The 25,315-nt window shown below is 39.9% G+C and overlaps 1 protein-coding gene across 2 annotated transcripts in view; it reads right to left on the reverse strand.

Annotated features, from left to right (window-relative positions):
* Positions 1–25,315, reverse strand: part of LOC133482177 (cGMP-dependent 3',5'-cyclic phosphodiesterase) — a 148,588-nt gene that overhangs the window by 115,269 nt on the left and 8,004 nt on the right. Inside the window, exon 1 of one of the 2 annotated variants that reach the window (XM_061781975.1) lies at positions 20,889–21,027. The exons of the other annotated variant lie outside the window; for it this stretch is intronic. Coding sequence (XP_061637959.1) covers positions 20,889–20,890 — 2 coding nt within the window. The 5' untranslated portion in view covers positions 20,891–21,027. Of the gene's footprint in view, positions 1–20,888; positions 21,028–25,315 lie in introns of those variants that run through there. 2 annotated transcript variants of the gene reach the window in all.

Raw genomic sequence — 25,315 nt, forward strand, 5'->3', positions numbered from 1 at the left:
TGCTGCTCATCTCAAATCTGGGCAGTGAAAGGAATTAGCAATAAAAACGGAAAGGACGTTTGCTTGGCAAGGATAGAGACAGGAGAGAAAGATGGTAAAGCTTATAATGAGATGCTGAAGGTTGTAAGTGGGGGGACTAGACCCTGCTAGTGGGTGAAGCCTCTGAAAATGGCATCCTTGGCTAAAAAGCCAATAGATGTCACAGCTTACATCAATAGGAGGCGCCAAAAGAAGTAAAAGATGTGCACAAACATGTAGTGGAAGGAGCTCTGTGGAAACTCCCAATACGGGGGAAAAAAGTAAAGACGTTACAGATCACAAGATGAAGGCAAAGAAAGCCAGTTGGCGAGGGGAAGCGGGAGTTAGCAAAAATAGTGTCGAAGAAAAAGGAAACACTGCGGCAACAAAGCTGCTTTTGACGTAAAGTGAAAAATCATAGCTGGAGAAGAGTCATGCAGGGGCAGAAACATGTAGAAAAACTGCGGCAAACAAACACAAATCAACTTCCTCCTCGTCACACTAAATCCTTCTTGTCTTTCTGACTTCTTTGCGTAAAACGACTGCAGTTGTGGGCAACAGACAGCTTGTCGAGTGCAGGCAGAATATTTATGCATTACTTTTTTTTGTGGGTAGTGGGAGTTTATTTTCACATACAGTTAAGTCCCAAAATTATGATCAAACTTTTAGTGTTTTTTATTTTTTATTTAGGGCTCTACCATAATACAGTAAATAACTTATATTGATGCATATTGTGGCACTTCCACAATAACGTTAAGGCAGGGTGGTGAAGAAGTTGTTTTGACTTATTAACATTTTTAATTTAATCATTCATCTCCCCCTGATCACAACAGAAAATTTTAAGGAAACAATCTTTTCCACAAATCTAAAGTCTCCTTCAAACATGCTGTGAGCCAGAGCATTCATTTGAATCAGCTGCAAATGGAGAACATTTGTATAATCATTATGCCTGTATCAATCATTTTGGACATGGAATTCATTGTAAAATAATAATGATAATAATGAAAATATTTTGGAATTAATATCTAATATAGACCACAGTTTTTGGCCAATTTGGCCAAGCAAAAGATACCCATTTACCAAATATTAATTACTGTACCACAAAATTTGTGTTTGATAAATGACATAGAAAATCTGTATTGAAACCAGAAGCCTGGCAATGTTATTATTCTTCATTCAATTTTCCCGTGTTAAACTGAACAAAATGTACGCCTCTAGAGATGTTTCAAAAGGCGATGTAACTTTTTAAATAACAGCACAAGTGCGTGTGTGCTCATGTGCATGTCTGTTAGAGCAACTAAGATTAGTTGCCATGGTACCACATCTTTCTGAGTTTCAAAAATCATCCAACAATTTATTCGATACAATTTCCGCTTCATAATGAAGCAGTGAATGCATTGCACTGACCCTGGTGGGCGTACACGCACAGACACACAAATATGATGCAGGCTCTCTCACACATTCAGACCGCTTTAGCCACACAAACCAAAGCGCAACCTTGACTCTTTGTATAAATGGTGGATAAGAATGAATAGATTAGTAGCAGGAAGGAAAACATCGTCTCAGATGGGAAATTTTACTTCAAGACCTAGCAAGCATTATATATATATAATATTGGTTTTTAAATGCAGATTTAGTGTTTTTGTATTTTGTTGGCACACGGGCGATGTTTTTTATTTTTTTGCTTGATGGAGACTTAAAACTGAGTTTTCAGTATTTGCATGTTCACATGGAAAATCGTGTGTGAGTGTGGGTGTGTGTGTGTGGGGAGGAAGGGGTTACTTTTGCCCTTTAAACAACCTAATAATTGTATTTATATGTGTCCATATAAATTTCAACCTAATGAATAGTTGTCAATCTAGTAAGGTGAGGAGGAAGCTGATTGCCCTTTGAAAATAGCATGGTCTTTGATTTATCTGCATTCAGCACTAACAAAGCCGAGCCAGACAAATCTGAACCGTGTCAAAGGCTGCTTACAACAACTCAAGTGATTTTAAAGATGATGAAAAAAAATAAAATGACTATCATCAGCGTAAAAACGGAACAGAACATCAGGCTAATTATCACAAAGATATTCACATAAATTGTGAACAACAGTGGCCCTAATATCGAACCTTGAGGCACGCCCTTTTTAACAGGAAGGAAAGAGAAAAAAGGCCTGGACAGACTGCAATGAATCTGACAAACAATTAGGGAAAACAAACACACACTAACACACACACAAAATTATATATATATAAAATATATATATATATATATATACTATATTTATATGTTATATATAAAATACAATAATAATACAATGATGAATGATCTGTTCTGGACTCTCAAGTGCTTCCTAGTCTGTAGAATCATATGTTTAGAGTCCTCATTTGTATATGGGTTGGAGGGCAAGAGGTCCCTAATCCGTAGCCCTCAGCATGCTCCCAAGCTTCCTCCTCCACCTCAACAGCAGCCAGAAAAGCAGACTTTGGAACTCAATGCTAAAATAGAAGCCTCAGCTGCTAAAATGAAGGTTCTACAAAATCTCGACATGGACAGTGAAACCCAAAAGGATAGAATAATGAATATTTTGAAGGAAATAAGCAAAAGAGTACCGAATTCATGGATCGTGATGTGTCACCTGTTACGTTTCTAAGCATGGGTACAGTGCCTAAAACACTAAATTGCCCGTAGGTGTGGATGTGAGAGCGAACGGTTGTTTGGTTATATGTGCCCTGTGATTGCCTGGTGACCAGTTCTGGGTGTACCCTGTCTCTCGCCCAAAGATAAGTGGGCAAACCTTGTGAGGATAAGCGGTTATATATGTGTGTGTGTGATATATATATATATATATATATATATATATATATATATATATATATATATATATATATATATATATCTAATATACCATTTACCATATGGTACTACAATGAGTAAAACTACTTGAAGGTTTTGGGGTGGTGAAGGAACCTAAGAGCCAAATGTAATGGACATGGGAAGTTGTATTTCATCATGTCCCGAAATTATGTCGACCTAAAAATCCGATAGGTCAGCTGAAGTATCAACAGGTTAATTGGAATGGATCGGAGAAAAAAAAAACTATACAACGGGATGCTGCCGGGTGATTACATTAGCATTTACTATGAGTAGGCCTATTTGTGTTGATGAGAGAAACAACACAGTGTTGAAAAAGCATTACTGTGTGGCCAGGCTGACAAGCAGTGGGAGGGATTAGAGAGGGAAGCGACCACAGAAAAACGTGTGTACTGACATGAGGGACATGGCCGGCTCATTAGTTAGAAGGCGGCACATAGACAGAAAGTCCTTCCAAGCTGTGACGCAGGCTCACAGTCAACAGGTCAACACACAGACACACAATGGCAATTACGAGTGAGACAACACGCACGCCCACACTCCATGGCGTGACATGTATGACAAATGCAAACACACACACACACACACACACGCGCCCTCATGCTGCACTTAAATCTTATCCATATAGCAGCATGAACAGACCAGTCAGGCGAATTTGACCTCGGTCATCTCTGACTTCTTCTTTCCTGTTTTCACACTTTTCCTTCCTGCGTTCCTTCCTTCAATTATTTCCACCATATCTTTTCTCTGTCCTTCCAACATTTCCACTCAATTACCCAAGTGTGTGCGTGTGTGTGCGCGTGTGCGTGTGTACGCGTGTGTTGTGCAGAATTCATGACAAGAAAAAAATCAGCACTGCTGTCAGAGTGCCTCCTACTGTACATATCCAAAATTACACTCCATACAGAGATGACATGCCTTTACATTCTTTTAGTAATGATAGCACAATTTAAAAAACCTTTATTGTATGATTGCATGATGATATGTTTGGTTATTTTAAAGTATGCCCTGCGATTGGCTGGCAACCAGTCCAGGGTGTACCCCGCCTCCTGCCCGAAGATAGCTGGGATAGGCTCCAGCACGCCCGTGACCCCTGTGAGGATAAGCGGCTCAGAAAATGGATGGATGGATGGATGCATGGGTATTTTAAAGTATATTTCATGCAAACATGTTTGTGGCCACAATTGGTCTATGCATCACTCTGAGCGTTCCCGGGTTGTTTTGGAATATATTTTTGTTGGAAGCTTGATTCCATAATTTCTTTTGTAACATGAATCTGTTCTGTGCTTTCATTTCAGAGTAAAATGAGAAATTGAACTGCATAAATTTCAATTTAAAAAAGCTAGGAAAATTGGTGTGTTACATACATACATACATACATACATATACAACATACATACATGATCCACTAATGGTGTGACTGAAAATGATGATAGCCTACGACTGAAAAGGAAATAAAAATGTCTCAATCCAATATCGCAAAGCACCTGAGTACTTGTCATTCATCACATCTGCAGCAGCAGTGAGACTTCCTTCTCATTTAAATTTATGTCAGGAGCACATGCGCCAGTCCTTGTGATCCCTGAACCACACAAAACAAAAAAACAAAAAAGTAACTCTTTTGGAATTTTATTGAGATTGCCCTTGTGGGTTAGGATAACATTACAATGAGCAGAGAGCAAAAATGAAGGGCAACTTCGGCAATGACTCATTGGAATGCGCCACATCAATTCTGACATGAGTCCACCTCCAAACACAACCTTCAAAGACATACAAGTTCCATCTCTGCCTATTTTACACAAACTAAATAAGCAGTATAGAAGACGGATGGCCGGACGGACTGGCGAACGGATGGGCGGATGGATAAATCACTATAAGGATTACCAATGAGCATATTGTTTCAATATCAAAGAGAGACGCTAGCCTAAAAAGGGGAAAGCATGAAACATCGTATCTGTTCCCCCAACCCTCCCAAAAAACAAAACAAAAAAACAGGCTGAAAAAGAAAGAAAACAGGAAAATACTGTACAAGTGAGAGGGTGGTCTAATCCACTGAGAGACTGAAGCTAACTAGGCCAGATTTATAGAATTCTTAGTGAACGAGCATGATGTCTTTCTATTTTCAGTCTGCTGCTATTTGCTCTTGGGTGAATCTTAATGACATTTGTGTTTATGAACTGCAGATGTTTTTTTGTTTTTATGTTTTCATGCACAAATGCATAAAAACGTTGAGTTTAGTTCTCCAAAGCTTTAAAAACTGGAAGAATTACTTGCATGCGTTTCGCTGTACTGTTCAACAAACAGATAATAAATACAACAAACAAAAAAGTTGCATACAAGAGAAAAGAGTTTTGAATTGCCTTTGCCTTTATGCAGTGGTTCGCAAATGTTTTTCACCAAGAACCACCTCAAAAACTTGGTTCTCCAAGTACTGTACCACCATAATGACCACTATTAAAATACAGTAGCATGGTAGACCCCAGTCCTAATCACTTCAAATCTAGTGCACATACAAATTAAATAAGTCTGAATAAGCATTCTAAAAGATTCAATGCAAATGTATTTTCCCTCAATGTTAAATACAACTTTTGTTGTTGTTGTACTGCTACAACAGAAGGGTGGCAGCCATAGAAGTGGAAAGGGAAATAGCGACCTAGCCGAATGCTAATGTCTGTCCTGGCTGTTCAGTACAATATCACGAAATTGACCATATACGGACATTCTTTATCACCTCTCCACCTGTATGTTCATTACCACGTTCGTAACTTGTCATAAAATTGAAGTGTGAGCACAAAATACTAAAAATATAGTTTTACACGTAGATGACAGTTGTTTTTTTGTTTTTTTTACAAAGACAAACAGTACAGTTAATAAAGGTTTCATGATAATCTGAAGAACTAATAAAGCTTATTAGTTCTGCTATATCGTTTGCCATAATTCCTTTCTATTTTTGCAGTCCAAATTAAAAAATAACAGCTGTCCGTGACCAACATTGCCTTAGGATGGTAGAACAAGACTAGCTGAACCAAAACTTTTGTCCGTTTGTGAGACAGCATAATTTTTCTTTTTTTTATTATTTACTGTACTTGGAACAGCCTGTGGCAATTCTCCTCCTTTAACTGGGCCAACAACTTTTTTGTTGGATGAAGCAATAGCGTCCATCTATTTCCTCTACAGTTTTTCCTCACTAAAATCATGGGTGAGTGAGAGCCTATCCCACCTGCCTTCCCAGAGGTGGACTACACCCTGGACTGGTTGCCAGTCAATCGCAGAGCACAGAAATAAGACATCCATCCATCCATTTTCTGAGCCGCTTCTCCTCGAAATAAGACAAGAAAAAAAAAATGTAATTCCAAATATCTACATTTTCAGTACAGTATTTTGTTTTTTTCAGTGGACTGCACTGGATAATGGCAGTCTTTTACTTGCCAATGCACAGACTGTATTGTGATAGTACATCTCAAATCCTCTAGAGTAGAGAGATTAAAGGGGAAAAAAACAAAAAACGAAACCCCTCCACGATCGAAAGTTTTTATCTCATGATTACTGCAGCCTGGCCCTTCGTATTGCCCTGAGCGTCTACTAATGACAAAGTGTCACAAAGCTAGTGGAGGAGTGTGAGAATGCAGGTCCAGTGTGTGTGAGTGTGTGCGGGTTTGCGTGTGCGCGCACGCGTGTGTACAGTCAGCTCGTGAAATCATCCCTCTCTATCACTTTTGATTCTCACCCCTCCAGCTGTAACCTGCGTGCCTTCCATTCTTCATTGTAAACATGGTTTCCATCTACTGCCAATGTTTCTCAAGTATGTGTTGTGACAGTGGCAAAATGATTTGTGAGTGACTCTTGTGACCTCCTATATTACATTCCCCCGCCTCCGGATCAACACATGCTTCCTGAAAAACACACCGTTAAGACGCACAAGCAAAGTCTAGAGGTATTCACATCAATGATTGGAACACTCGCAAGGCGATGTTATTATCATCACAATAGGGATGTATTTAGAGTGACAGGAAGAGTGACAGTAATTACACTTGTAAACACACACAAACGAAGCATGTACCGATGCAAACATTTCCTAGCATGCATCAATGAGCCACAAATGTTCAGCCTTTGCACTCTACGTGCACTCTTTCATTTATTTCCCCATTATCTGTCTGTAATCAACAAATGAGGAATCCAGTACTCGAGACCGACTGCTGCCATGGCAACGTGATCATAACATTCTCCTTCTCCTTTCATCGAAAAGCCCTCTCTCCGCCCTGAAATCTTTGCCCATTCAATTCAGATTCCCCTTTGCCTTGCTTTGCTTTTACTTTCCCTCGTTTTTCTTTTGCCATTTTTCAAAAAAAAATGTCGATGTCTCATATTTATCTTTGTGACCTTGATGCATAGAATAAAAGTCTGAATTTAAAGATGGTAGGACGTCAAAAACATAAAGGAGACCGTTATAACTAACTCCTACTTGTCAGACCATGAAAATACAATCATGCATATGTTCGAAGCGAGCTTCAGAGAACGCAAGATTAATTAAACGAATGTGACTGTTTGATTCCACCTTTTCTGTGCTAAGAACAGGGAGTGGAGGCTAGAGTTTCTGTGAAACTGGACAGAAGACTTGAAAAATGTTACCTGGTCTGATAAGTGCATGGTCAGGTCAGAATTTGGTGTAAATTGGTGTAATGTGAAAGCATGGCTCCATCCTGCCTTGAATGGAATAAATTCAGGCTGGTGGTGATGGGGAGTAATAGTGCAGGGCATATTTTGGGCAATTCGGGGCAATTTAGCCTCATTTAAATGCCACAACCTACCTACATATTGTTGCAGACCAGAATCATCCACACTCCCTAATTACAACACAGTAGAATGATGTTTTGATACTGTATGACAGCTATTCTGTTTGATTCAGTTTCGTATCCGCTTTGTGCATATTTGGCTAAAACCGCCCCCTTTCCCCTGATTGGTTGCCTCCCTGTCGAAGATCCACGTGTTTATGTTGACAGCGCTGGCTCAGGAGCGGAGAGGTAGTCGGTGATCTTCGCTAGTGACGTAGATAAGCTCGAGAAATTCCAATGACCTGATTTCAGGCCTCTCGGTAGAAAAACGTCTAGAACTCGGGAATGAGTTCAGAGCCTGAGTGTGTTTTATTTATATGTTTTATTGATCTAAGATATTGTATTTATTGTTCTCCATTACAATGCCAGTGTTCAATGTATTCTTTGAGTTAATTGTTCTTAAAAAGCATACACTTGAATTATTATGCTCTAATATCACTAGATCAGTGGCATAAAAAACATAAACGATACTATTGTTTGTCATGATAGTTTAGGGGAAAATATATTGTCCTTAAAAAAATGTAAATAATAAAAACTAAACACAGAGCGAGCAATGGATAACAAAACATATTGTACAAACTATAAAAAAAATAGAGTAACAACTGTAATAAAAATCTGCAATATTGCGGGACAACGAAGCAAGAACCGCAAAATAGCGTTAGGATTACTGTATCTGTATTCCGTGATGATAAGTGCATTGACTCATTGTTCCAGGGCTGGGACTCATTGTTTCCAGACGTTCATCCTGGGACTCACATAGCTTCAAGTGTAAAATAATATACAAAGGCCTTTTCCGGACACTCCTATGACAAAACCAAGGTGTTTTTTTTAAACCAAATTTATACGTGATATATTAAAAATATATTCAGGCAGTTCTGAAAGCAATGCGGACCCTAATAACGGGTTGCTTTCTCGTCATAAATTTGAAATGCGGCAAGAAAAAAGTCTCACAATGAGAATACAAAATAGTTTGGATTTCACCATCTCCCACCATGTATTGTCCCTTTCTGTCTGTCAACTAATTAATCCATTAGTTGAATTACTGTACTAAATATTCAGTCTTACAGTATGTTTACCCCAATAAATGTGTCAGTGAAGGGAGGAGGGAAATTCTGAAGGGGGCTGTGCAACAAATAAAACAATCACTAAGTTGTTATTTCTAAGAACTCCAAATCCAAAGGAGATTGACAAGCACTGTTTGATTTAAGAACAATCAAAGTTCGAGGTCTTGAGTGCTGTGAAAAGCTTCAGTTGTATTTGAGTTTTGCTGTATCTTTTTTCCACCCCAAGAAAGCAGATTTTATCTGCAAAGTCCTTGCGCAAGTATTCAAACAATGAGAATGCACTCGAGAAGGGCGGCACATTTGGATCACAAATCTATTTCCATTAAGGCTGCATTAAAGTTAAAACATACTTTGAACAACCCAATCTCAAAACATGAATAATTCGAAAACCTTGCTTTTACCTCGAGGAAACAGACGGTAAGACAATTGTTGGCACCAAACGTGTCGTGTTAGTAATACCCGAACTTCTGCAGGAGTGCATTCAGAGTTCATTTTGTCTCTGCAATACCAAGACATTGCTTTAAAAAAAAATGAAGGTAGAGGTTAACTGCTGCATATTTGTGTCGTGTGTGTGCGTGTTCTGTGTTGTTCCACATCCAATGCTGTAGAATGGAGTTTGGTCATGGTCGTAAGTGCCCGTTGATTCAATATCACCATAAGGTGCCTTTGAGAGTAGCCAGTTTCACCCCAAAAAGTTAAGATTTTCCATTGTACTTTATATTGTATTAAAGGTGCCATATTTTGCCAAGCCAACTTTTTCGAGTATTTGGGATGTAATATTGCCTCAGTAAACCTGTGAAATATGAATTAAAATCGTCCCCACATTCCTGAGTTCCAGATGTTTTTCTCATGTTTTTTTCATTCAAATTTCTCGAGCTTATCTACGTCACTAGCAAAGATCTCCGCCTGCCTCTCCGCTCCCGAGCCAACGCTGTCAACATCACAAACACGTGTGCTCTCACAAGTGGGTCTTCTACACGTAGGCAACCAATCACAGGAAAGGGGACTGTCTTAGCCAAATATGGACAAATCGGATATAAAACTGGGTCAAACAGAAGTAGCTGTTAGAAGGGCCTATTCTGGACACTCGTCTGACAAAACCAAGGTGTTTTTGAAATGAAATTGACACTTTTCTACTAAGTCCACGTTAGAGAGTCACTCAATGGAGGTCTACATATAATATACAGTATCTAATATGGGACCTTGTGCTGTTATAAATGCATATTGGTTCAATTAACTGCAAGGAGACAATGTACACACAAACAGTCAAATGTGTGAGCTTGCTGACAGGGTGGACAATGACTTGGTGGGCATTTTTGGTTGATCTTAGCATTTCATGAGCACTTGTTGGACTTCGTGTCAAATGTGGTCCAATACAAGTCAGCAAAGATGGGCCCAAATCTTGACTCAGAGCATGCTTCTGTATGTGGAGAAACACAGGAAAGAACATTTCCTGGTTGATGCTGTAATGCTTGGTGAAGTTATTTCTCAACTAAAATCATCAACTCACCTCGAAGATCCTGTTCCTGCCTCTTTCTTCAAGTCACTTACATTATGGTTTTTTAGATGACCAATTATTGACCTTAGTAAATTATTGCCGTCCAAGTAACTTTACCTTCTGTATTATCTTATCCTGCTGGAATAGGTCATCAATTGCATTAATTGTTCCTTTCCTATTGAACCAATCACTCACGCCAGTGTCAGAGGATACCTAAACACCACAGCTCCCTCTCCTGGCCACCCATTTGAACCATCTGGTTTCAAATGTCACTTGCCAAATTGGGATTGCGCATATCAACGGCTTTTCTTTTGGCAAACATTGCCTCCATTCTATTTCAGCATGTCTTCCACACTGAACCAATAACCACCTCCATTGAACTCACTGCTGAAAACTGCCAGCAGATACTGCTGAAATACACAATACAGCTACATTTGTCTCTGTACTACTGTGTGCTAACAGATGGCAAAAGAGAGAGGGGGGGGGAGGTTAAAGGATTGCATGTATCTTTATTCAGAAGTCCTTCACAAACACGCTATATAAGTAGTTTGCATTATTATTAATTAATTATTATTATTATCATCATGGCAAGGATCACACTAACAGTGCTTTGAATTAGTAATGGCTGCTAATGGCCTGATCACCAGCGCTTAAAACTACTTTTGCAAAGGAAAGTCCTCTGTGACCTCTTTCATATTGGGACATAAATGATATTCTCCTTTAAAACCAATACAATATTGCAAGAAATAATTAAAAAAAAACCTCCATGTTCTGCCTGATATGTTTTTCAATGAAATATTTCTCATTAGGCGCATCTTATACTTTTTCACAAAATGTAACACATCCAGTCCAGACTGTACCCCCCCTCTGGCCCAAAGACAGCTCACTTGTGACAATGAACTGGGTTAACAGTTAAAAATGGATGGATGCTAGTAATACATTCAGAATTATCATTTTCAAAAATGCTTGTTTACGTCTTAATGATTTCCTTATATCACAATATTATGCCCTAACCCCCATTTTCTGGAAACCCATGCCCTCTGAAAGTTGTTGCTGATGTCACTAACTATACATATACGATGTTTTTGGCCATTTTCTTTTTCCTCAGTATTCAAGTCTTGCTTAGTTTCCCCATGGCCAGTCACGATATTCGTGACTGGCCATGGAGGGACGAGCTGCTAAGTGTCAGAGACTCCAAGGTACACTAAGTTCCGCCCCATCGTTTACCACGGATGCCAGTATATTCTGATGGGATCCCTTACGTTCATCGTGTCACGTCACCAGCTTGATTTACATACAGTAAATGTTCCAGGGACCTCATCTGCTGTGTGAATGCAAAATTATGGGCCACAGGAAATTTTTGTCCCAGGAACCAAGGTCATTTTTAGTGGAAAAGTGCCAAAAGCTGTAGTTAACATTCACAGTGGTGTTGTTAAAAAAATTTTTTTTTTAAATCCCATTTCATTGACCTGGCACGGGCATTCAATGCCTTCCGCAAAAGATAATAGCGATGGAGAGGACAATCTGTTGTGTCTTTCTATCCTGAAAACTGATATTGTCATCAATGTCATCATTATTATAAGAATCATTAGTGTTTTATGATTTAAGCTGTTAATTCCCAGTGATACATTGGGGATACACCTGAAATTGTTGCTGAAGACAGATCTGTTTGGGTCTGTGTCTTTATACCACCAGCTGCTTCCTCATCATGCTGAACAGCAGTCTGGTTATTGTTCTTTTGTGCAGCCAGTCGATAATAAAACGCATGCTTTATTTCAGTTTGACTGCAGCTCATGCTACAAAATGTCAGGTAATATCATGTATACTGTATCTACTACTATTGTAGAGATGATCGTGGCCTGCCACCGGAGCTGCTGAGGCAGTTCTACACAGCAGTCATCGAATCAGTCGAGTGTTCTTCCATCACAGTCTGGTTTGGTGCTGCTACAAAAAAGGACAAACTCCGACTGCAACGGACAATCAAAACTGCTGAAAGGATTGTCGGTACCCCCCTACCCACCCTTGAGGACTTGCACCCTGCCAGAACTAAGACAAGAGCGTGCAAAATCCTCTCAGACCTTCCACATCCCGGTCACTGGCTTCCCTCAGGTAGGCGCTACCCATCAATTCAAACGAGAACTAGCAGACATTCCAACAGCTTCTTCCCTCTTGCAATCAACTTCTTAAACAGCTAACCTACAATTCCATTGCAACATGCTGCCAATTTCTTTCGTCTGAGTTTTTTGTCACATTTCTGTGGGGCACTCACTGTAGTAGTCTCGCCACGCTGCACTAGTTGCATATCTGTTGTTGACCAATACTGGCCACTCATGCCAGAGTAGCATCTGCCCCATGTGCACACTACCTGAGGAGTATCTGCAACATTTGCGCAATCAACATTGTCCCAGATTATCACGCTACTAGTCACTTTAAACTGCACACACTCCTTGAAGTCTCGGCACCCTTTGCACAATGGTCGTTGCACCGGACTATTGCAAGATTAGTCATTCGAACTGCTCTGCGAGAGGACTCTGCATCTTTTTGCACAATTGTCAAAAAATAAATAAATACAATTGTACCGGCATTACCAGATAACTAGCAACCCTTTATTGCTCAGTGACTGTTTTTCTCAATGTCTTTATGTCTCAAAAGTGTTCTCTGTCAATTGACAATTGTCTGTTGTCGTACTAGAGCGGCTCCAACTACCGGAGACAAATTCCTTGTGTGTTTTTTTTGGACATAATTGGCAAATAAAGATGATTCTGATTCTGATTTCACATGCCACATGGTCACAGTATACATACTGATTGTCCATCAATTTTCTATACCGTTTATCCTGTTCAGGGACACCGGGAGCTGGAGTCCATCCCAGTGGACATTGGGCAAATGGCGGACTACACCCTGGACTGATTGGCAATCAGTCGCAGGGCGGGCGCACACACACACACACTCGCACACACACACACACACACAACCATTCCCTCTAACACTCAGTCACTGAGTGGGAATTCAACCCACGCTACCTGCGCCGAAGTCAGGTGAATTATACTGTCTGTCATTACAATTAATATACCGGAAAATAAAATAAACGTGTGTTTGTATCTGTGTGTGCAAGTAAACAGTGTGGTGGTGTTTGGAGTGATAAAGCTTTGGCTAGTTTGTAGGTTCAGTGCCTGTGTGACACTGCCGATAAGAACGTGAGCCTATGTGTATACACACTCATCAACACGTTGTATACATACAGATTAAAGGGTGCAAGCTTAAACCTAATGTCCAACATTGCTTTACAAATAGACGACAAGACAATATCCACTGATGTTCACCGACATCAGTAAAATTTAAAACCTGAGTGACTGTGTAAGCTGATTTTTTCCTAAGGAAGGTCTCAAGCTACAAACCTGTCAATTGGGATAGAAAGTAGAAAATGTGTGCTCAACCCTAAATGGATCCACGCAATGTACAGTACACTCATTGTACACGTAAAACTTGTACAATGACCAAGAATCAAAATACAATTTGACATTACAGACAAATGGTATCATTCTTTACGTGACTCATACAGGTTTAAAAAGAAGTTAATGACAAACATTTTGAAATGAAATAAACATATTCAACACCTTAAGTTTTCATGAGGAATGAGTCTGTAGTTATGAATCGTATTTGCTCATGAGAGAAAAACTAAAAATGTGAAAGAATGGTGTAAGAACGAGGAGGCTAAAATGTTAATTGAAAACATTTTCTACAACTGCCTTGCATGGTATGGCGAGATTCAAACTAATAGCAGAATACTTGACGGAGCTCATTCGACTATGCAAGTGTACCTAATTTTATGGATGAACAACAGAAAATCACCCCTCTCGAGAGCGTTTCTTCTCTGGAAGGACGCAGAATTGATTAGAATTGATGCACCCTGGGAGGCATCAGTCAAAAAAGAACTTTGCTCAAAACATGATGTAATAATCCCCAATGGCTTGTGTTTTAGTAGCAACCTAAAATTTTATAGTAGCCATGATGTAATCTTTTTTTTTTTTTTTTTAAAGAAAAAGCAGTTCAGTTAGGGCCATGCAGAGAGGGAAAGAAAATTTGAACAAGAAAGCGAGAAAAATAGAACAAAAGTCGAGAAAAGAGCCGACTAAAAGGGACTGAAAAGAGAAAATGGAAGCCAGGAGCAAATTTAATAAACACTGAGAATGATGAAACGAGGATAAGACTCCAATAATGATCTAGAAGACCAGCGCGAGCACACAGGGGGACAGAAAGGGAAGAAAAACATAGTCCAATAAATGAAGCGAGACACATAAAGAAGTATGAAACGGGGGATTGTGGAAATGACAGAGAACACTATTAACGCATAAGACCCACAGGCCCACAACAGCTTTTCTTAATGCACAAATAAATTTGAAAGCACAGCTCCATATTTGGATTATACACACACACAATGACACTTAATCTGCTGCCCCTTACAGGACTGGTATGCTTTTCCATGGCAAGGTAATTAGGAAGCTTAATGTACTTCGCGAGCTTCGGCGAGTCACCTACACAGAAAGTGTGATATTAAGCACTCGACTCAATTTAATGAGCCCAGTTTAGCTTCAGCTCTTTAACACTGAACTCTTCATTAACAATGACCAAAGACAAACTCTCCCCAAGGGTGCGCTGTGTGTAATAAAATCTCCGGTTAAGATAAGCACAGCCATTACACTCTTCATTTTTAGACATCTCTCTTACCTCATTGACCAACACTGAGGCACTGCAGAGCCACAATTTCGACAGACTATTCCGGTCACATCCTATCCATTATGTCAACAGGGGTGGGGCTGTGGGTTTGGGGGGCACTGCCCCCCCCCCAGAACCACCACTGCTCTGTGGGAGCAGGAGTCAAAATCAGTGTCAGTCTCTAATTCACATAGTCATGGAAACTTTTTACTGAAAAAAAACAAACAAACCAAAAAATTATGGATATTTGCTATTCGCTGTCGGGCGTGAATCGCGGGGGTCCACTGTATTGCTGTGATATGCGACGGCACTTGAAGAAAAACCGACCGGGTTAACAAAATTGAAGGTCAATGAATGTTAATAGCCCCGCTTGCACGTCTAATAATATCACAATACAAACTCTCTCCCAACTGATCCATACTCAAACACAAACACTTTTCAGAGGGTAATAGTGTGTTCAAATGCCGTACGCTTGGAGTCATTTGTCAACATTAGTTTCCTGAAAGGGACAGCTTGCTGATAAGCAAAGGGCTGGCATTTTAGACAGTCAGAGCCGTTCATTATTCATAGAGGACCTTGAATTATGGAGCAAAGGGTGCCACAGAGAAAGGGGAGATCATTAGAAAGGGAAAAGGGTTAGAAATAAGTGATAAAAGCATCCTAAAATCTGTCCCAATGTATTTCAATCTATTTATAATTACTATATTGCAGTTATAAACCAGTAAGTACAATTTTAGATATTGCACTCTTTCACCTTCCACCTGTTGCTACGTAATATTTGTATTTATTGTTCACGCAGAGCTGTACTAAAAGGTTTGATTTCTACTTTACTTATTGGTGACTTTGTTATGTTGTGACTGACATTGAGTTCTAATCAAAACTGTACTTTCCACATCTTTTTGTATTATGATACTTTTTTTTTCTTAAAAAATGATTAGTTTTCGGCGGCACGGTGGCCGACTGGTTAGAGCGTCAGCCTCACAGTTCTGAGGACCCGGGTTCAATCCCCGGCCCCGCCTGTGTGGAGTTTGCATGTTCTCCCCGTGCCTGCGTGGGTTTTCTCCGGGTACTCCGGTTTCCTCCCACATCCCAAAAACATGCATTCATTGGAGACTCTAAATTGCCCGTAGGCATGACTGTGAGTGCGAATGGTTGTCTGTTTGTATGTGCCCAGCGATTGGCTGGCAACCAGTTCAGAGGGTACCCCGCCTCCTGCCCGACCCTGGTGAGGAGAAGCGGCTCAGAAAATGGATGGATGGATGGATGATTAGTTTTCACAGAACCAATAGTCCTACAGTATTGAGATAGAGATATCTATTATGAATATCGAGATATGAAATGTTGTCCGTATCGTTCAGCCCTAAAATGTAATATAGAAATTAGATGGATGGATATTCAAAACCTTGCTTCAAATGAGACACTGACTAGATTTAAGTGAAACACAATCATCTTTTTAAGGCAAATAATAACAATAGAACCTCTATGCAGGAAAGCTGGTCCACTAATTTGTTCGAATCTGGAAGAAAAAAAAAATGAACTAGAAATAGTATTCCACTTCAGACTCTCGCCACCATAAAAACTGAGCAACAAGGTTTTAAGTAGTAATAGTTTTTAATATTCCTAACTGTCATACAAGCATAAAAAGTTCCTTGTGTATACTAAAACAGGAGGTGGAGAAACAGAGTATTGCTGAAGGCAGTCGACCTAATGCATCATGTTTTCTTTCCCGTCACGTAGGTGTAAAATTAAGTTGCTGTGGAGTAAAACAAACAAATTGTGAACTCACAATTAAATGGGATAGCGCATGAAGAACACCCCATGTGGTGATTAATGTACAGGTGATTAAAGTACACAGTGAGCATTACAGTGTGCGCCATTCTCTTCACGTTAACACTAGACAGCTGTTTTTGCAGCGAACATTTTCTTCTTCTTTTATTATTGATGACGTCTTATGGCCGCCGTCACCGTATCGTACTGAACAGCCAAAACAGCGTAACGTTTTTACCGTATCGTACTGAACAGCCAAAACAGCGTAACGTTTTTACCGTATCGTACTGAACAGCCAAAACGTGCGTAACGTTTTTACCGCTAGATTACTGCTCAAGTTCCATTTGAGGTTCTGTGGTCATCATTATTTTACCTCTTTGCCATCATTGATAACTGTGTTTAAAATCACAAAAACATTTTTAAAAAACAAACCAAAAAAAACATGGGAAAAAGCAAAACCCACTTGTACAGTTACTTTTAAATGCTCAATGCAGTCTTGCTAAAGATAAGCTGATGTCTTGCATGATGTCATGTTATGCTGTTGTCAGAGGTGTTATAGCACAACTGCAGTTGTAAAAGTTCCAGATGGCGTTAAAATGCTCAGTGCAGATGTGCACACGTCGAATGGGTATAAACCTTATTATATGGCATGTCTACAAAACAGATGAGAAGCGGCTACGACTGGAAAATATTTAACGACTTTAAAGAAGTTTCTAAACAGGCCTGAAACCGCCGCAATGCTGCATGTCGTACTATTGCAGCACCAGTGTATGTAGCATGGAAACCACTGTTTGTGTGAGCACTGGTGTCTGGTTGCTGGTCAATTAGCTTTCGTTGTTGTCTAATGGGTCTGTGTGTCCTTCCTGTCGGGGAGTGTGATGGGAGATGCAGCTACCACTGGCTTCAGCATTAGCACAAAAGCATGGGGAAGTGTACACACTGTCAGGAAACAATTTGGCAGTTCACCCGGCTAACTGGTGGTTGTTGGGGATTATGGTAAAATGGCCATCTAACGCCACTTACTTCCACATCATATCTATAATTGCTACCATTAAGAAAGCTGTTTGTTGGTTGGCCTGCAGGTTTAGATTTCAAGCATTAACAATAAAAGTCTCGGCAGAGACAACCCAGCATGTATTATTGTACATCAGTTTGTTTGTAAAGTAAGATCAATTTTAATTGTCTTGTGACTGGCTGCTGATCAGTTCAGGGTGATTTGTGACCCAGAGGATAAGTGGTAGAAAATAAAGGAATGGCTGGATTAATTTGAATGAATTTAATTGAAAAGATACTGTGTATGATTCTAACACTGGAATGAATTAGCCATGTTATACAATGTTAAGGAGCAGGTTAAAATGGGGAATAAATGAACCACTTAAGAACATTTTCAGCCCAAGCAGGTTTGCAGAATCATCTCGTAGTTCAACAGAGATTTGATTCAGAACAGCGCAGAGCAGCAATATGAAATAATTAGCAGACAAACCTAGAATGCAAATCTAAAAAAAAAAACATGTAATTCCATGAATCTTCATGCAGTAACCGTTATAATCAGACCAAAACAGTCATCGTCCGTTATCCACCCTTCCTTAGAAATGTCAAGTCTTCTAACTAGAAAACTGTGGAGATCGCAATGTGCAATCCTCGCAAAACGATTGAGCTGCACTGCAACTACTAGAGCACTGACAAATATGCAATGTGACCAAACAATATAGAAAAATGTCAGAAGAGAATAACAGATGATGCTTCAGAGGTTACTATACATGAAAACTCTTCACATTATGCCTTATGAGTGTTAACAGTGGTGAATGGGAACTCGTTTTTACAGTGCTCTCTGCTCTCTTCACAATGATCCCATCACTTCAAGATGTAGCAACTTCACAACGTTACCATTTGGAAAAATAAAAAAAGTAATCTGTAACAGCATGAGAAAATCACTCGAAACATCACAAGAAATGGCTAATGAGTGTATTAATACGTGGGGGCACAAAGAAGCTGCATCACAATAACCCACTTAACACGTTCAACACACATCTAAGTCACTGAGAATCAAACAATTAAGGCAATTTTCCAAACGCCGCCTTCAATTTCTTGCATTGGTGAAAGGTGTGGCAACTGTCACTCCCTTTCTTATTCCCTGTCCCCACATCTCTTGACGGCTCCCCGTGGTCCACTACCCAGTGTTCTAATTTGGGAAAGGTCATTCAGAGTGCAACCATAAATAAATTACTACAGGGACCAAACAATCCAGTAAGTCAAAGAGAGAGTGAGAGTAAAAGAGGAGAGACGCTGAATGAGGGATGGAGTGCGAGTGACAACGAGAAGGAGGAAGCCTGCTTGGTGTCAGTTATGATGTATAATGCATCAGAATGGGCATACCAGCAGGAAGAAGCATATGAGAGAGTGCGTTCACAGACACTCTGAAGTGTGTCAGTCATGTGTGAACAAAAGGCCTTTCGACATAATATAACTGCTAAAACTGAGCTTTCCACCGGTCACAGTTTTGTTGATTTTTTTTATTTTTTATTTTTTCAAATAAATCTGGTATTGTAAGAGTTCAAGTGCAATAGGGGTCACTCATGCCGCAGCTATTACTAGTATATGAAAAACATGGTATGGGTGGCCTGTTAAACTGTCAAGCTGTGAAACATCATTTAGTGGAATTTCTATCTCAGGATTTGAAAGGGTTTGAGGTATCAGAATCAGAATCAGAATCATCTTTATTTGCCAAGTATATCCAAAAATCACACAAGGAATTTGTCTCCGGTAATTGGAGCCGCTCTAGTACGACAACAGACAATTGTCAATTGACAGAGAACACTTTTGAGACTTAAAGTCATTGAGAAAAGCAGTCACTGAGCAATAAAGGGTTGCTCGTTATCTGGTAATGCCAGTACAATTTATGTATTTATTTTTTGGACAATTGTGCAAAAAGATGCAATGACTAATCTCACAATAGTCCACCGCAATGACCATTGTGCAAAGGACGCCGAGACTTCAAGCGAGTAGTGCGATAATCTGGGACAATGTTGATTGTGCAAATGTTGCAGATACTCCTCAATCAGTGTGCAAATGGAGCCGATGCTACTCTGGCATGAGTGGCCAGTATTGGTCAACAACAGATATGCAAATAGTGCAGCGTGGCGAGACTACTACAGTGATGTTACCGTAATAGTTGCGTGACAGCACATAACTCAGGCGCACACGTTACCCTGGAACCATCCAAACCTACGCTCAGTGATCCTGTCATGCTGATTCAACAACATCAGGTAATGTAATCTGACATCAAGCATCATAATTAGGATACCTCAATACCTGTAGACAAAGTCATAAACACACTGATCATGGAAAACCAGATCAGGTCCAACAAGTGAATGAAAGTTACATATATACAGAATGTAACGAGCTGACACAGAGGCACCTGCGGTGGGAGAGAGGAGTTTTCATGTTTGTCACTGGTTTAACCCAAACAAACATTAACATAGAAAGAAACATAAGTGTTGTTTGTTACCTCCAAGCACCATCGTTCCATCTGAAGACACTATAAATTCTACAGCAAATTCAATATAAACCCTGAAAAGAATACAGATGAAGACAGGTGGGAAATTAATACAGGAACAAAGTAGATTCTGGGGGAAAAATGAGAAAATATTTGGCCAAATGTTTAGTGTAGATTGATATACTGTACGTACATCTGAACAGAAATAGTTAACCCTGATCCATTGTGTTGAGGTTGATGGAGAAGCTGCAGCCTATATTAGGGTGGGAGGCAGAGGCATGCCTGACACATACAGGCTCAGCTAAACTCAGCTCTCTTCACCTCACTTTGGGAGCATCGGTTTACCAAAATAATACTACTGGACCCTGAAAGACTCACACTGTATTGCGAGTATCAGTGGGAACGAGCTATGTCATTGTACTCTATCCTCTCGTGTTGTCAAATGTTTATAAAAATCGAATCTGCTTGACCAATATACAACCAGTAGTGCTTTGCTGCACCTATAAGATATTGGCTCAGCACGTTCAGAACACTGCCTGATCAAATACTATAAAGTGTATCTCATAGTACTTGCTGTATTAACATTGATTATTCAAACAAACAAACAAACAAACAATTTATCTAACATCTTCACTTACATTCAGATTTGGGTTGTGTCTCTCAGGAGCACATCTGCAGTGAAAAGGGTAACGAACGTGAAAACCAGAGAGCCACCGAATTGCAATCGTGAAGCTGAGAGCAGACGGAACGTCAATCGCAACCATTGCACAAACATAGGCTTCAGCGAGTACAACTATTTTGAATGTCCTGAGGAAGAAAAAAATAAACACTGGTGTACTAAGTAACAGGTTGAACCGGTAGATCAAGAAAACCAACAGCGGTTGACGACAGAAAAGTTTTAAGAGTGAGAGAGAGCGCAAGACCCTAAAACAGCTTTTAGTGACATAAGCAACAATCTCCAGAGGGCAGGCGTTAAGGAATCAAAATCAACACCAGAAGATGCAAAATACTCATACGTAAGAAGAAGGTGACGGCCAGGCTCGAATTTGCTACAAGTACAGAGACCAGCGTAAAATATTCTGGGGGGGAAAAGCTCTATCGACCGATGAGTCAACGCTTGAACTTTCCCAAAGAAATTATCCATCCGTGATCCCAAACAAACAAGCATTTCTGTGAAACTTAATGGAGGTTATGCTTACTGCTTGCTTTTGCTTGCATGGCTTCTTATTGATGTAACTAACATGTGATGCAGCAGTGAAATTAACTCTGAAACAGAAACATTGTGTCTGCCAATTGACAGAAAAATGCAACCAAACTGATTGCCAAAACAACCGAAGGGGCAAGAAGTGGAAGGTATGAGACAGGCCAGGTCAATTCATTCTTTTGACGTCAAATGCAAATGTTTCCACTCTACATTCAAAGTGTTGACCGAATCAGACTTAAATCGACCTCCGGATTGTGTGCTTTAAATTGTTGGTGGCAGGGTAATTTTCCAGACTGCCTATTCAGGAACAAAAAAGCGGTGCCGCAATGCAATCTTGAAATGGACAAACAAACAGTCCAAGGTTTGTGATTCAACCCTTGCTGACACACAAAAGAGGAAGACAACGAACGGGTGATTGGGGGAATATCACACCGCGGTTTAATGCGAAGCTTCAGGCACATGTTGCGGCAAAGGTGTTTATTTTTGGAGAGCGGCAAGGATGAAAGCGCGTCTTAGACATCAGTACGTTACTACATGTGGACAGCTCTCAAAGAAGACTTCAGGAAAGCTGAATGGTGCCGTCCAAGACGTAACCTGGATTTTTTCTCTCGGGAGCTTTCAAAGAAACTCCCTCCATATTGACTTTGAAGTTGAAAAAGACCCGACATCACCAAAAGGTAAACCACCTGTGAGCATTACGTGTGTAAAAAAACCAAAACAAAAGCAGGACCCTAGCAGAACACAGCTGGAAGCAATCTCCAGCAGTAACACTTGCCGCAAGTACACAATATATGAAGAACATCAAACACAAGTTTGAATGTGTTACATTTATTGTGATGAGTTCACAGACAGCTGCAGAAAATAACCATGGGCGTAAATTCACAGGACATTGGTGCAGCCGTGCATCAATAAATGCATATATAAACAGTACATGCATCGCTGCCAGATACCCTGCTGGCATTATTTTATTTTATTTTATTTATTTTATTTGCCTGACTTGACTGGAAAGTAAACCAAAGAGCAGATCAGAAGATGGAAACAAAGAGACAGAGAAAAAGAGCCTCTGGGGCGTATTGCTGAGTGTGTGCATGCAAATGTGCTTGTCTGTATGCGTGTGTGTGTGTGTGTGTGTGTGTGTAACACAAGGCTGCTGGGGAGTGGTGTCCGTGGAAAGTCATCAGAAAGGGTAATTGATGACAAAAGATGAAAAACAAGATGGGAAGTGACATGCTGACACATCCAAAAAGCTTCAGTGTGTGTGTTAAAAAGGTGAATAAATGTAATGAATAATTAATTTAAAATAAGCACAATTTTGGTGCGTTAAAGAGAAGCTACAACTCGGTAAGGAGGACATTTGTGGGATCACATCGTTTTTTAAACCGCGGCTGTTAAAGATGGGGATAAAACTGACGCTTTATAGGGCAAACTTTAATCCCTATTTTAATTGTGAATTGAGCAAGTTGATTTTGATTTGCACACAATCGGAATATACCTTTAGGCTCACAATTCAAGGTTGTCGACACTTGGTTCATTAAAACTACAAGAGCAAAGTATTTTGGGGCTTTGGAAAATGTTGGTTGCCCCTTGATATGTACTAAGCATCTCACAGGGCTGCTGCTTCAACAGCCAATCAAACTGATGAAGTACTACCTGAAGGCAAATTCAATTAAAATCAACTTTTTAGGCCTTGTATGAGATAAGGTGTACATATGGTTTGTAGATGCACATGACTACGTCTATGAATGACGACTTCCTTCGCATTCATATGTAGCCTGGGGCCGCAGTGCGTTCCTTTGCGATAACAAGCAAGCGTCAAGGACAACTTTTGTGCGGCTGTTTGGGAGCAGGGGTTTATGGGCTCTTTGTCACAGTGTGTGCTGAAATGTCCTAAACTAGAATCGGTTCTCTCCATGGACAGTGGGCGATTTAGGGGTGGAAACGTCTCAACAAAGTAAAGGTGATCAATTTTCCTGATTTAAAAAAAAAACAAAACAGTTGTTCACAGGGTTGTTTTATAGTCTCATTGAAATGCATTAAAGGCAAGCCTCAGTAACTGATTGGATGCACAGACAACAGTACACCTAACATTTAATACAAATGCAAAATGCAGCCAACAAGCATAATGGGGGGGTATGAGACTTAAATGTGGTCTGAGCTAAAGGCCTATTTATGGTCCATATTCATATGCAAAACCTGTTCAATAACGTGTAATAACTACTGTGACACTGTGCTGTTATCCCAATGCAGGATGGTCTTCAGATGCATACGAGGAGTAAAACACTTGCTTTACGAGGACTTGCTTTCATCAAGTGCACAATTTTCATAAAATAACTCATAAAAACAACATTTCTGCTCAATTGTATTGTATTGTGCATTGTACATAACCGGTGTACTGTTTACATTTTGTTCAATCCACCAGAGAGAAATCCTAGACATGTTTGGTGACAATTCAGCTTAATGCTTGCTCTGCAGGTCTGTCTGCAGCTCATCATCTCTGCACATTTCTTCCCTTTCATCATACGATGTTCTGCTCCGCTGCACTATTTTTGTAATAATATAATAATGGGCACTCGTCCATCATTGTAACAGCACTTCTATTTGCCTGTAGGGCCATTTGTGCATTACTAATATCCATTAAACTATACTCATGTCTATGTACATCATCTTTCAATTCAAAACATTTCTTTGGACAGTAACCGGCCCCTTTATTGGTGCTCTTAATGGGGTTGATGGTATTGGATTGGACTTCCATTTGTCATCAGAAGTGCTGGATTTTCACTACACGCTTCAACTGACACAATTCAGATTTTGTTCTACCTTAGTCACACAATGCGCATGTGCATCATGGCAGTGCAAGGAAGAGAAAAAAATAACACCCTTGGACAGAAGATATAATCAGATCAGGCCTCTGATGATGAGTAGTCATTTTATGACTTTTCATTTCATTAAAATTTAAAAGCTTAATTCAATAGTTGAAGTTCTGAAATTAAAGTTCAAGTTACTTTGCATGAAATGTAGGCTTGAAACCTTGACTGCAATATTTTGTTTAAACCATTTAAGTTCCCTGCTATAGCTTAACCAACAGTTGGTCAATGTACGGGTCTATTCCCGTAAATTCCAACATTGAAAATGTAATTATTTTGCAACACTTGTCTTTCCCTGATTTGTCAGAACTAAAACATCTTGCAAGGATGGAGTTACACTTAATTCGATTCTTTATGGCTCAAGTGACAGTAGTTCACTAAGTAGCCATGTCTGCAGGAAAAAAGAAAGGAAGAAAACAACGTGCTCGAAGCCTGGACTTTCGTCATACACTTTGAAGAAAGTCACTTTGGTATCCACACAATTGCCGAAATGTATCACAACACGGATTGGAAGATGAATGGCCAAGCAGATCAAAAGAGCAAAACATTTCATTAGGACTGCTTTAGTATGCCCATCAGTCGGGTAACCTGTGACACTATCAGTTGCCAGGCACCCTTCTCTTTGGATGAAACACCTGCCCTTTATGTATCAGACCATCTCTGCAACCTACTCTTTGGATGAAACACCTGCCCTTCATTTGTCAAACTATCACAGCAACCTCTTTCCGTCATGCCCGTCAGCCTCCTCGTGTCTGGCTGCTGGGATTTCATAGTCGGAAATTGGAAACGTTGGAAGGGAGAAATGACGAGCAAGATGGATGGTTGAAATGAGCGGCAAATAAGGTGATCAACAGATGTGTGATTTTAGAAATGGAGTCAGGGTAATAAATAAGAGCGCAATGTTGCGCAATATGGGCAAATTATTACATAATATGAAATAATTTTTTATTTGTTTATGGAATGTTTACGCGTTTTGTAACTAAGCATAACAATGCTC

This window comes from Phyllopteryx taeniolatus, chromosome 8 (assembly GCF_024500385.1).
Source record: "Phyllopteryx taeniolatus isolate TA_2022b chromosome 8, UOR_Ptae_1.2, whole genome shotgun sequence".
Taxonomy (NCBI): domain Eukaryota; kingdom Metazoa; phylum Chordata; class Actinopteri; order Syngnathiformes; family Syngnathidae; genus Phyllopteryx; species Phyllopteryx taeniolatus.